This window comes from Indicator indicator, chromosome 20 (genome assembly GCF_027791375.1).
Source record: "Indicator indicator isolate 239-I01 chromosome 20, UM_Iind_1.1, whole genome shotgun sequence".
NCBI classification, from domain to species: domain Eukaryota; kingdom Metazoa; phylum Chordata; class Aves; order Piciformes; family Indicatoridae; genus Indicator; species Indicator indicator.
Window position 1 is genome coordinate 3,410,306 of NC_072029.1, and position 14,282 is coordinate 3,424,587.

The 14,282-nt window shown below is 46.4% G+C and overlaps 1 protein-coding gene across 1 annotated transcript in view; it reads right to left on the bottom strand.

Annotated features, from left to right (window-relative positions):
- Window positions 1–1,365: 1,365 nt before the first annotated feature.
- VIPR1 (vasoactive intestinal peptide receptor 1) overlaps window positions 1,366–14,282 on the bottom strand; it is a 98,904-nt gene continuing 85,987 nt past the window's right edge. Inside the window, exons 10-13 of the mRNA XM_054389955.1 lie at window positions 10,395–10,486; window positions 5,000–5,129; window positions 3,162–3,203; window positions 1,366–1,557 (exon numbers count right to left, since the gene is read on the bottom strand). Coding sequence (XP_054245930.1) covers window positions 1,366–1,557; window positions 3,162–3,203; window positions 5,000–5,129; window positions 10,395–10,486 — 456 coding nt within the window. The remainder of the gene's footprint in view (window positions 1,558–3,161; window positions 3,204–4,999; window positions 5,130–10,394; window positions 10,487–14,282) is intronic.

Consider the following 14,282-nt stretch of genomic DNA (forward strand, 5'->3'; position numbering starts at 1 on the left):
AGGATTTGGTTTCACACTTTTCCTTCACCCTTCCACCAAGAAAGGAAAAGAATAAAATAGCAGCTCCTGTGGTTTTAACAGGATCTCTGTGTGTTCCTCAAGTAGGGATTGCTCCTATGTGGAAGCAAAGTAAAGGAGGTACAGGACACATCCACATCTTAAAGATCTCCCAACGCCTTCATCGGAGGAGGAAAGCTGTCTGCAAAAGCTGAAGGTATCTCCTTCACTCCTTCCCGACTCCCAGGAGTGCCAGTTACATGCTGAGACAACCTGGTCCTGATGAAAGCCATTCTGCTTGCTGCTGGGACACTAATTTTCTTTCATCTGGAGAGTGGCTCCTCCACAGCAGGTCTGATTCAATTAAGGATTGAAGCAGGGTTCTACATCTCCCTTTCCTGGCAGTGTGTGCTAAGCAAGTGCAAATGAATTACAGACCAATTGTATTCCCCTGATCCCTCATGCACCAAGATCTCTGGGTGGACTTCAAAAGAAGAAACACCCCAGCTGTGCTCTGCTTTTTGGCACCTGTACCTGGTTTTTATACATGCAAATCAAGTGTCCTGCTCCTTGAAAACAACCAAACACAACACAGTGTCATGAGCACAGCACAGAGAAGGGCATTCAAGCTGCCCCTTCTCAGCCACCTGCTTTTCCAGAGGGCACCCAAAGTGCTTGGAAAGCTTTTGCTAACAAGGATGGTGGGCAATTAGCACAACTTACTGCAGAATCCTCTGAGGGGCTTTCCTGGACTGCAGCTTCATCTTCACGTGTAAAAAGCAGAGGCAGGGACCACGTGCTGGCCTCTCCCCTTCCTGCTCCTGTTACTCCTGTCCCTTCTCCCCATGACCCCAAGTCTGCCTTTGGTGCCTTATTGCCACCTCTTATCATTGAGACTTTTGGCACATTCATAGATTTGGCACAGTCATTTTTTTTTCCTGCTTCTTGCCTCCCTCTCTCCTTTACTGGCTCATTTATTCAAAAGTGCAAATGATCTGTGTCAGAGATGCCAGTTCTGGTAAAGCCACCAAGGACTCAGGCTCTCCCCTCCCTCACCCCCCATACTTCATTATGTATGACACATCAGGATCTCCCAGGCTTTCCTCAAGTGAATGGGACCTTTACTCAGTGTTATCAACCCCTGAGGGCTTGAAACTTCAGAGCTGAAGGTCTGGAAAGAGGAAAAGTATTTCTCTGCCTCTCAGCTTGTCTGATCTCGTCCTGGATGCCAGAGGCTTTTCCAGTTGTGTGTCCTCTGTTGGCTCATGTGGAGAGTGTCATTTCACAAGGGTTTGTCATCGGATCACTGAATCCCTCTGTCTCGCAGTGTTTCTCTTGGGTGTCCAGCGGCTGGAGAGCCTCTACCCATCACACCAGCGAGAATTCAGCCTGGAAGCCAGAGCACCGGCGTGTCTTTGGTGAGCACTTGGTCAGCATGGAGATCTGGGTGCTGAAGTTAGTTCCATTGCTGCCTAAGGAAGGGTGGTGATACTTCATGTCCGAGCCCAGGAACCGTTCCAGGTGCCACCTCCGCCACTTGCGCTTCAGTTCCGCTTGGACCTAGGTGGTGGAAAGACAAAAGTGTCAGCACAGGGGAGCACCTCCTACTGCTCTGACTTGGTTGTGTGAGCAGCCACAGCTGACCCTCCTGCCAAGGGGCCAAGGATTTGTTTATTAAGGTCACTAAACACAACCCAACCAGAACTTTTAGCCACACAGAAGAGAGGTGACAATCCAGACAGTGAGTGAACAACAACAGCTGAAATCCCTGAGCTGCAGCAGAAAGGAGAGCACAGAGAATTTCTTATCTGGGACAGCCAAGGTGCCTGGCTACTTCCCTCACCCCTGGAAACATTCCAAGAGTGGTTGGATGCAGCTCTGAGCAATGTGCCCCTGCTCATTGCAAGGGGTTTGGATTAGATGACCTTGAAAGGTTCCTTCCAGTTCAAACCATTCTATGATTCTACTTAACTTTAATGGCAATATATTCTACACTTAGTGAGCATAGTTAAGATTATTTTTAACACTGCTGTGGTTTTTGTTTGTTTGTTTGTTTATGTTGTCCAGATACAACTGATTTAACCATAACTTCTTTGCAAAGCTGTCAATACAGCTGTGGGGTTTTTTGGTAGATGCTACTAGTTCCTGCTCAGGGAGTTTACAGACATGGGCTGGTTTATACTGTGCAGATTCAATACCTGAACAATTCTGGCCACTCTCCCTGTCTCTTCTTGCAGCCTTCCAGTCCAAATTTTTAGGTAACAGTGTGAATTAGATAAACCAGCTCTGTTTGAGGGTCTCTGGGATCAGCAAGCTGGAACAGCACACCAGGATGCAAACTCCTGGACTGGAAATGTGGCAAAGACAAGATCAATGCCTGTAAGGTAGGAATATGTTTGCCTGGCACTACTCTGTGTCTAACAAGTCACATCAACGCCAATATGAGCTTTGGATCATTCATAAGTTTGGTGGCCCTGCCCTGCTCCACACAGGCTCACAGGCAAAGGTCTCTGCTGGAGCTGGGCAAGCTGCCCTGTGTGAGGTACACAAAAGCAGCATCAGAGCTCCAAGAGAGCAAATTGTGATTCTGGACACTTTTTCTCTCCCTGGGAAGCTGGAAAGCAAACCCAGATGACAGCTGCTTCTTGTCCGTGCTCAGTTTATTGAGCTGAGAGTGCTCCAGCTCCAAGCAGATCCAAGTTTTCAGTTGCCCACATCTACTATGGCCTCTGTGATACAGGTTTAATCAGTCCCTGCTGAATTCCTTGCAGGCAGATGGAGCATGGTACACCAATACCACTGCACTAATGAGCCCCCATCTTGACAGTCAGTCTGATTCTGTGGAGGTGTAACACGTTGAGGTGTTAAGCATGAGCAGGGCTGAGAAGATGGGCTCTATCCTTGCCTGCTGAAGGTAGTCCTTTTAGATCAGAGCTCTCTTGATTCTGCCTCATGGTGGATTCAGCAGCAGCAATACAACACAAAAAGTCATAATATGTTTCTTTAATGGTGGTATAAACTCTCAGGTCCATGGTTGAGTTGTTTTGCTGGAGTCAGAGGTTTGACTTGAATGTTTCCCCCTCAGTATGGTAATGTCAGGAATGGGACACCTCTCAATCAACTCTCCACAAGTATTCAATAGCTGCAAATGCTGTTGGTCTTACCTCTCCATTGAGGAAGCAGTAGAGCACAGCCACCACAAATCCCTAGGGAGAAGGAGAGAACAGGCTTTTAGCACCTCTCAGAAGAGTATAACTCCTGGGGCACTGAAAGGTGCCTCCTAGAAGTCACTTGATTGCATTTTCCCTATAAAAGCAGCAGGGAAAGCTTAGTTAAAGTACCTTGCAGCAGATGTGTGTGTTTTAGTTCAAAGTTTGCTGCAGATTGGTGTTTGAAGCCACCAGTAGACAGCTTTAACTCTGAAGGGCACTTGGTCATTCAAACTGGGGCACTGGAGAGAACTGGATGGGATACTAGATCAAATTTTCCTCCATGGTCTTTCCAGCTGAAGCTGGGGAGATCTAAATATGCTCACTACTGCATCATCAAGGCCAGAATGATCTTAGACATGATGTGGGGCTAAAGTGTTTCTTTCCCACCTGCCCTGCAGGGACACCTCATTTTTGAGAATGCCAGCTTTCACTGCACACAGTCAAACAATCCTCTCTAGCCTTCCTGGTTGCAAACACTAAAGACAACTTAAAGACACTACACTCCCAAGTGAGTACAGATCCATTTCACAGAATTAACCAGGTTGGAAAGGCCTTTGAGATCATCCAGTCCAACCTATCACCCAGCACCATCTAATCAACTAACCCATGGCACTAAGTGCCTCATCCAGTCTTATTTTAAACACTTCCAGGGATGGTGACTCCACCACCTCCTTGGGCAGCACATCCCAATGGCCAATTTCTCTTTCTGGGAAGAATTTCTTCCTCATATCCAGCCCAAACCTCCCCTGGTGCAGCTTGAGACTGTGTCCTCTCCTTCTGTCACTGGCTGCCTGGGAGAAGAGACCAATCCCCATCTAGCTATGACCTCCTTTCAGGTAGCTGCAGATGGCAACAAGATCTCCCCTAAGCCTCCTCTTCTCCAGGCTAACCAACCCCAGCTTCCTCAGCTGCTCCATTTGTCTCCCTCATAAGAGATGCCAGATGTGGAGTGATGATGCTGTAGGCAGGGACATGAACTCATTCACTACTCAGTGAAGGATGGCACTGACACAGGTATGGTACATGGTGACCAAGGGATCCTGCCTGCAGGCTGTGAGAACACAAAAGGGCTAGAGCTGAGTAGTGGATGGATTCAATGTGATGAAATACATCAGTAAGAGCTTCTTCTCATGCAAGCTCAGGGCTGAGGTTAACAGCCCAGCATGGGCACTGGCTGAAGTGAAGCATGTGGGAGGGTCTAAGAAGCAAACTCCATCAAGGCTTCCTAAAGATTCATATGGAGGACAGCCCCATGACGCATCATCATGCAGAACCTGCCTCCTATGACAATGAACTGGAATCCTGCTTGAGCAGGATCTACAGGCATGACTTGGCTTATTAACAGAGGAGAAAGTTCATGCATGTCAACTGACTAGGCTTCAGTAACGTTCAGAAACACTGCTCCCAAAGCTGATCTAGCTCGTCATACACCATGTCAATAAAACATAAACTTCACTGAGATGCTAATTTTTCTCCCTTAAGTACAAAACTTCCCAGGGTGACTAACTTATAGAGGTACATTCTCTTCTTATGTGCCAAAAATGAGGTGAGAGAGAATCTCCTTCTGGAATTCCAGGAGGGAAAGTATCAAACTGTCTTCCATAGTGGCCAAACTGGGGTGAGGAGCTTTTTCACCAAAGGTCTAAGAGTAGTATTGGGCATATCCAGGGAAAACTCAGCTCACATGTTTGCTTGTTCCCTTGTCCAGCTTGTAACACTTCTCCCTGCTGACTTCTCCCTGCTGACTTCTCCCTCTCTCCCATCTAGTGATGGCCCAAAGGGTGGCTTACCTGGAATGACCCAACCACGAGCTCAAAGACCAGCTTAACTTCTGCTTTGAAATTGTCAGGGAAGAAAGCAAACATGATGTAGTGAATGCCAAAGAGAGGGATCAGCAGCAAGGTGGACTTGGCCAGCCGCCTGTTGGAAAGACAAACATCAGTTCACAAGGGGAGAAGAAAGAGGAGCTAAAGGGTGAGTTGATGAGTAATCCTGCATCATGCAATCCCCAAACTTTAACTTGCTGCAGCACATCATGATGGTGTGGCCTGTGTCATACATGGTAAGAGCCTTTGCTTGTTCTTAGCAGATGTGATATAGGCCACTTTACCATGAGGTCCTGGGAACACAGAATCAGAGAATTGTTAGGGTTGGGAGGGACCTCAAGGATCATCCAGTTCCAACCCCCATGCCATGGCCAGGGACACCTCACACTACAGCAGGTTGCTCACAACCACATCCAGCCTGGCTGCAAAAACCTCCAGGGATGAGGCTTCCACCACCTTCCTGGGCAACCTGTGCCAGTGTCTCACCACCCTCATGGGGAAGAATTTCTTCCTAACATCCAATCTGAATCTACCCATTTCTATTTTTTTTCCATTACTCCCAGTCCTATCATTACCTGACACCCCAAAAAGTCCCTCCCCAGGGTCTTACAGCCTTTCAGCAGCAGTCTTGAGCAAGGCAGAATCAAGAGGCTGCCCTTGCCCAGAGGGAAGAAGTCTCTGGGGTACAGTGAAACTGAGGGTGTTGAGATAACTCCTTACAGCTTCACCTCCCCAGGATTCTTTGGATGACCTTAGGTGGGATGCAGTGGCTCCTGGAAGTGGATCCTCAGCTAGGGACAGTCATTGTATGGCAGTTCAGACTAACCAGGGTCCACGCTGGGAGCATTTCCACAGCCTTGCTTCCCTCCTCATTAACAGCTCTCATATAAATATTGACATGCCTCCAGCTAAGGTAGAACAATCAACACCAGACTATTTCCCCTTGGCCCACAGCCTGCAGGTGGCTGCTGATTTCAGATGTGGCAACAACATAAAATGTGACATCTTTATTCCTAGGAACTCCAATGGAGGTATTTCTTTCTCCTTCCTCTCTTCTTCCCCTCCCACCAGAGATCTTTTTGCATCTCTACAAGCTAAATCATCATCTAGTGCTGCCTTTGTTTGCTTGGGATTGCTGAAAATTACAGCTGCTGGGAGAGAAATGGTATGTTTAGCTCAGAATAATGGCAGGCTACTGCACAAAGAATGTCTCCAAAGGAGGGGGATGAACAGTATTAGTGCTTAATGGCATCAGGCTGGCTAATCAGAGGTCTAATTATGAAGAAATTATAATTTATTAAGTATAATCATTACTAAAATATAACTGAGGGAAATAAAATGAAGTCAAGGGCTTAAGGATGCTTTTGGTGGTTTTGGCTCCCATGATGACCCACATCTTTCCATGTCCCCCTTTCCCTTCTGGAGGAATTGAAGCTATGGCTGGGATGCTGGAAATATTTGTTCCTCCATCTGCAAACCCTTCACTTCCAACCCTTCATCAGGCTCAGTCCTCTCAGACCATCTTCATTTATTTGCCATCTGCATAACCCCCCTGGGAAGGCTGATGTGCCAGCTTTATGCAGATGATGCTCATCACTGTATCTCCCAGGAGACCTTTGCACCTTTTCCTGGGCCTGGCCCAAATACAGCTTGACATTGAGGTTGTGGTTGGAGGCTGTGGTTCCCAAGGGGATACCTGCTGACTGAAAGGCATCTGTGCACAACTCATGCCAGGCAAAATGAGTGTCTGTAGGAAGCCAAGGAACTTTCCAGCAATTTGCTGGATGGCCTAGTGCTGGGCCATCTCATTTGACCTATACTACTACCAAGAAAGGTTGGACCAGATGATCCTTGAAGTCCCTTCCAACCTGGCAATCTATGATTCTATGAATTTGCCTTTCCCACCACATCCCTCACTTGCAGGTATAACTTCCTGGGTCATGGTGTAATTTCTCTGAGGAAGCTAAAGCCTGGCTCTGCAGGAGGTAGAAATGCTTGGGAGAGTGTTCAAAGCTGGTCAAAGCTACCTGCTGGAATCTTCACTCATTAATTCCACTCACTGCATGGGCTGCACTTCTCAGATGGATATATTTGTTGACAAGTAATTTATGGACAACACATCTCCACTGTCATAAACTGAACCTTCTCCTCTCTTTGGGAGTGGACAAGAGTACATCAACATTTCAGTTGTGCTTCTTGAATGGATGATGGAAAAGCTACCCAGAAAACCTCTAATGATAAGATTTATCTTTGAACATGGAGAGAATGTAAAGAGATGAATTTTGCTCAAGGTTTCTGTGGCAGAAAACAACTTTTAGTAGCTTCAAATGCTGCTGTCCCATTCTTAGATGTCTCTGTCATCTCCAGAAAACTGTTTTGGGAGACTTGTTGTCACAGTGTCCAATGCATTAAAGCCCAGTTCCCTGCCTGTAGCATTAATGAGTGAGTCTGAAGCACACCTGCACATCCAGCCTGCAGCTAAACTGGAACTGGTTGGAATTGAACACCACCACTGTCAACATGTCAGCCTGCCAGGGGTTTGATGCAATAAACAATACAAAATAAACAAGAGAAGGAGGGAGAAATGCAAATGAGAGATCCCTGATGTTTTTAGTTTAAGATATATTCATCTCAGATTTGTTAGGATGAACTGTGATGGTGTGTTCTCCACTCAACCTGATCACATTAAGGACACCCACTGGTGGGATCCAGCCTTCAGGTTGGGACACTAGATGTTCATTTTCATAGGCAAATGTGGTGTCTCATGTTCCACTGAGATAAATACACTCAACAGGGACTTTCAGATGTTCCAGAGAATCTGGATGGTAGCCAGTTGCCACTGTATGGGTGTAAAAGTCCCCACTAGGTCCTGGCTCCTATGTGTAAAGTCTAGGCAAGTATCTCAAACCATAGAATCATAGAATGTTTTGGGTTGGAAGGAACCTTTAAAGGTCATCTAGGCCAACTGTCTTGCAGTGAACAGTGATATCTTCAACTAGAGCAGGTTGCTCAGAGCCCCAGACAACCTGGCCTGGAATATTTCCGTGGATGGGATATCTCCCACCTCTCTGGGCAATCTGGGCCAGGGTCTCACTTATTGCATTGTACAAAAAAACTTCTTCCTTACATCTAGCCCAAATTTCCTTCTTTTAACTTTAAACCATCACCTCTTGTCCTGACACAACAGGCTCTGCTAAAAAGTCCCTCCCCATCTTTCCTGTAGCACTCTTCAGGTACTAAAAGGCCACAATAAGGTCTCTCTGGAGCTTCTCTTCTCCAGCCTGAACAATCCCAGCTCTTTCAGCCTTTCTTCACAGGAGAGGTGTTTCAGCCTTCTGATCATTTTTGTGGCTCTGTGTCGTATCTCACACGGCTTGGACACCTAAAAATGATCAACTGATTCATTCCATACTGGGACTGAGATTTTCTTCTAGGTGGAGAAGGAAAGTGAGGAACTGTAGATGTGAAGATCATTTGTACTTCAGCAGTACCTCCTGCTTGGCAGGCCAGTGTAGAGAAGTGCTGGCTGTACTGCATTTGTTTATAAGGCAAAGAGAGCTCCTCCTGGCAGCTCCCACTTCATTGTAAAATGTGAAGTGAAAAGTCATGAACTCAAAGCCCAGCATGACCTCTGAGGTAATCTGGGCATTACCCTTCCAATGTGTCTTGGCAGCACTTCTGCTGAGCGGAACGGGAGCCAACTGCTCCAGGCTGCTGCTTAGCACTGGAACATATTTCAATATGCTGATTTAATCTAAGTACCTGGCCAAAGATGTTGCAATCCTGGGGGTACACAATGCCCAGTTGGAAGGACATAAAGAGAGGTGATAGAAAGCATGGGGCCTGGTAATGTTGGCGTGTTAGGATGAGAGAAAAAGAGGCAAGTGGCTTTGGCTGCTGGTGGGCGAAGTTAAGGTCAAATGCTGAAGTTTCCTTTCATAAATGGGAGAAGTTCTTGAGGCAGATGAAATCCATAATTTACCATCAGCAGAGAGTAAAATTCAGAGCCATGGTGGGTCAGTACTTAAGGACCATACTGAGATATCTATCTATCTATCTAATCTATCTATCTATCTATCTACTGGGCTGTATCAGGAATAGTGTGGCCAGCAGGACAAGGGAGGTTATTCTTCCCCTGTACTCAGCTCTGGTCAGGCCACACCTCGAGTACTGTGTCCAGTTCTGGGCTCCTCAATTCAAGAGAGATGTTGAGGTACTGGAATGTGTCCAGAGAACGGCAACGAAGCTGGGGAGGGGTCTGGAACACAAACCCTATGAGGAGAGGCTGAGGGAGCTGGGGGTGTTTAGCCTGCAGAAGAGGAGGCTCAGGGGGGACCTCATGGCTGTCTACAACTACCTGAGGGGAGATTGTAGGCATGTGGGGGTTGATCTCTTCTCCCAGGCAGCAGAACAAGAGGACACAGTTTCAAGTTGTGCCAGGGGAGGTTTAGGTTGGATGTGAGGAGGAAGTTCTTCACAGAGAGGGTGATTGTCCATTGAAATGTGCTGCCCAGGGAGGTGGTGGAGTCACCATCACTGGAGATGTTCAAGAGAAGCCTGGATGAGGCACTCAGTGCCATGGTCTGGTTGATTGGATAGGGCTGGGTGATAGGTTGGACTGGATGATCTTGGAGATCTCTTCCAACCTGGTTGATTCTATGATTCTATGATTCTATATTGTCTGCTGAGCTAGGACTAGGCCAAGAGTCAAAAACGAGCCAGCCTGGAGTTTTATTTTGTTTGCATTGAAGCCAGAATAAATCCATGCAGACAGGCAGATTTCCTGCAATCTTGGAATACTATGACTAAGACCTGTCTTAGCCACTGAGGCAGAGGCTTATAAATAGCCCCATTAAGGTTAACCTTCTATCCCTGAAATAAAAGTAACATGTCAAGCAAAACTTCTGAGAGGGTGCTCCTTTGGAAGAGCAAGGAGAACTGTGTTGAATTAATCCAATCTGCTTTAGGGGTATGCTTTAGCATAAGGAAAAGTTACCATGGATTCTCCTGAATGTATTAATTTTCTAGATGTCTCCTTGGAAAAAGGGAGGTTTCAGAAAAAACAAGCCCCATCAGAGTCCCTCTGCCTTCAGAATATATTAAGAAAAATTCCATTTTGTTTCATGGTCATTATTGTTGCTCTCCCTTTCTCATCATTAATCCCAGAAGACACCTCCTCACCTGTCATAAAACTCACATAAAACATGTCCTGCAAATGGCCCAGCTCCTGATATCTGATAGCCTTCAAGCAATTCACAAATACCTCATTCTGATCAGTGCAGACAGAGGTAACAATGAACTGAGACAAACAGGTTGCCCCCAAACCCATACAACACGGTGGAAAGAGTCCAGGACTTACGAATATTGGCTGGTTTCGTTGTGCCCAACGTCTGGAGAGTGCAACTTCTGCACTAAGATGCGAATGATGCAAATGAAGAGAATGAAGTTCACCTGTTGGGATGAGGAGAAAGAGAGAAAAATGAAAAAAAAAACCAAACAAACACCAAAAAAAGTGTGTTTTTCCTGGGGCAAAGAGCCAATCATTAGAAGGGAAATCCTTTCACTGCAATATTTTTTGCCATGGAGCAAGCTGTTGTTAAAAAGCCATGAGCAGAGAAGCCCTCTCTGGGAGCACATAGTAAACCGACACAGGGTGGCAGCCATCTTGGGCCTGACATCAGCCTGCTTGGGACTTTGTGTCAATACATCCCAAGTATGATGATGTCAAACCCATAGAGCACAGCTATGCACGACGTCCTGCTGCGCGGGGCAGTGCCGACGACAGAGTGGGGAAAGAGCCTTGGGAAATGAGCGGAGCGACGGACGTCAAAGCCCTCGGGAGACGGTGACAGGGGAGCGGCTGCTGAGCGTGTCAGAGACTGAGGTGGTGAGCCAAGGAAACCAAACCAAAACACACAGCAGGAGCCACTCAACAGGCCTCTACTCGAAGCTATGGGGCATGTCTTCTCTGGAGAGAAGCTGGAGACCTTTTTTATAGCAAGGGATGACCTCATCAACACAGCAGAAAATGTCCTCTCCTAGGATGTTAGACCAGAGGAGTCCAGCTAATACATTTTAGATGGTGCTCTTCACTCAGGAAAAAAAACCTCAGAGTGCTCCACCAAGACACTCAAGCAATATAAACCTTATTTAATAACAAAAGAGTAGAGCTAGGAATGGTAACTTCCTGATGGTATGTAGTAGATGGTACGAACTGAATGCAAATCTAACTGCTTTAAGCTCTTACCCATTGAATCATGCTGTTACTCATGCCACATATGACAGATTTCCATGGACTTAATTTAATTCTAGTTTGGCACACAACCACTTTCTTTATCCTCCCATGGCTAGCAAATCTACAAATGATGCTGATTTGCAGTGATTTGGAAGGGATTGTGTTAAGCAGCCAGTCTGATTTCCTGCAAAACCAGACGGCAACATTTCCTCCAGCCATTCCTACATTTATCTTAAGAACAGGTGAATGAAGGAGACTGAAGCACATCTCTCATTTAGGCATTCACTCAAAGAATATGAGTGACTGGAAATTAATTACATTTCCTGGTTATGATGTATTGCTTGATCACTTTTTCTCTATCCCATGCCACTTATCATTGTTTCGGTTCATATTTATTTTCTTATAAAAATGGTTTGCATCTGACTCGGTGGCAAGTCAAATTCATCAGCTCCAACCAGGATTATCTAAATCAATTACTCTAATGAGCAGTGTTAGCACATGAACTGCAGCACTGAAAGTAAGATTGGAGTAGATATGTACCGACTGTGTTGGCTTGCAGTAGTCAAAAGCAAACGTGGGCACAGGGCAGTGGTGAGTCAGGTGGAGTGTGTTTAGGAGAGGCTTAACATTGCATGATAGAAGATATGACCATCAGCTACTGGAGAAGTTTATTTTTCAACCTAGAGTACAATCAAAGGCATTTCATCTGCTCCCTGTGCTTAATGTCTCATGTATCTTAATGCCTTATGTATCTTACAGATCTTATAAATCTTATAGATCTCATAGATCTTGTAGATCTTAGACATGTGTTTCTTCCTTCTACTACGACCTATGCTTTATTCCCATGGATATGGAGAAAATGCTGCATTCCTCCCTGCAGAAGCCTACTGTTGATCAGCCAGAGCATATCATGCCCTCCCTTTGTGACAGGATATCTGCAGAAGGAAAAGCAGAAATTGCTGAGTGAATTTTGTTTGGCAATGGGAATATGATTTATTTGCCAAACAGAAAAAACAGGCTCACTGATCTGAGGAGAGGAAGGTGCATTTCTGGATAAAAAGTGTATCCTGAGAAATGGAAGACACTATCTATAGCTTTCTACGATGACATCAATATTTTGAGATGTGCCTTCCAAGTACTGTATTTCTCCTCAGGGAGGTGAACAGAGTAAGATGTAATTATTCAGAGACTTTCAGTTTGGAGTCCTGTATGAAAAGTGATACAGAAAAAAAATCTTTGTATAAAAGGAATAAGAAGGGTGTGTGTCTAAGAAAAGACTTCTGTTGAATTTAATTTCTGTTTAAATTTGGGTTGGTTCCTGTCTCATTCTTTTTGTTCCCTTCCCACCTACTTGCCTTCATTAAAGAAACCTCAACACTAAGTTTTGGGTTGATTCCTGACAGAGGAAGCATGCAATATTCAGCAAGGATGAAAGGACCCAGAGTTCCTCAGAAGTGTCATAGATTTTGTGGTCAGAATCGATCATATACAGAGGAGGAGTGAAGCACTTCCACTGATTTACCTGGAAATCAGCTGAGCTTCTCAAGAACTTACTCTAAAAACACCATAGATGGAATCCAGCTTTGTGCTGGATGCCATAGCAAGGGGCAAATATCTGGAGGAATTCATCTAACCTCTTTTCATCTACATAGACATTTATGGCAGCACTCATCCCATTTTACTTCGTAGTGTTGACATCTACAACTGAACAAGTCATCCTGGGCTCTGCATATGGTCATGCATGGAGAAACAAAACCATTCATGGCACAACTCATCTGATCTAATTTAGACACTCACCAATTCATTAGACAGGATGAGCTTTTCCTGGATCTTTAACCACGTTCCTCAACCTCCCCTGGCTAGATACACTCCTGACTACTGCACCAGAGTGGCCTGAGTTGGAGGTGGCTAAAATTAAACCAAATGAGCTTCACTGTGTTGCCTACTCACTCAAACTCCTTCCATAGTCAATGTTTAAAGTTGAAGATATTTATCTTGGAGGGTGACACTCATAGAATCATAGGGTTGGAAGGGACCATAAGGATCAGCCAGTTCCAACCCCCCTGCCATGGGCAGGGACACCTCACACTACAGCAGGCTGGCCAGAGCCTCATCCAGCCTGGCTGCAAACACCTCCAGGGATGGGGCCTCAGCCACCTCCCTGGACAACCCATTCCAGGCTCTCACCACTCTCATGGGGAAGAACTTCTTCCTCACCTCCAGTCTGAATCTCCCCACTTCAAGCTTCATTCCATTCCCCCCAGTCCTATCACTACCTGATAGCCTAAAAAGTCCCTCCCCAGCTTTCTTGCAGCCCCCTTCAGATACTGGAAAGCCACAAGAAGGTCACCTCGGAGCCTTCTCTTCTCCAGACTGAACAGTCCCAACTCTTTCAGTCTGTGCTCACAGCAGAGGTGCTCCAGCCCTCTGATCATCCTGGTGGCCCTTCTCTGGACACCTTCCAGCATGTCCATATCCCTCTTGTAACAGAGGCTCCAGAACTGGATGCAGTACTCCAGGTGGGGTCTCAGCAGAGCTGAGCAGAGGGGGAGAATCACCTCCCTTGACCTGCTGGCCACACTTCTCCTGATGCAGCCCAGGCTCTGGTTGGCTTTCTGGGCTGCAAGTGCACCTTGACAGCTCAGCTTGAGCTTCTCATCCACCAGCACCTCCAAGTCCCTCTCCTCAGGGCTGCTTTCCAGCCAGTCACTGCCCAGCCTGGATTTGTGCTTGGGATTGCCTTGACCAAGCTGCAGGGCCCTGCACTTGGTCTTGTTGAACCTCATGAGGTTGGCTTGTACCCCCCTCTCCAGCCTGTCCAGGCCCCTCTGGATGGCATCCCTTGCCTCCAGCCTGTCTGCTGCACCACACAGCTTGGTGTCATCAGCAAACTTGCTGAGGCTGCACTCAATGCCTCTGTCCATGGCACCAACAAAGATGTTGAACAAGACTGGTCCCAGGACTGAGCCCTGAGGGACTCCACTTGTCCCTGGCCTCCATTGGGACATGGAG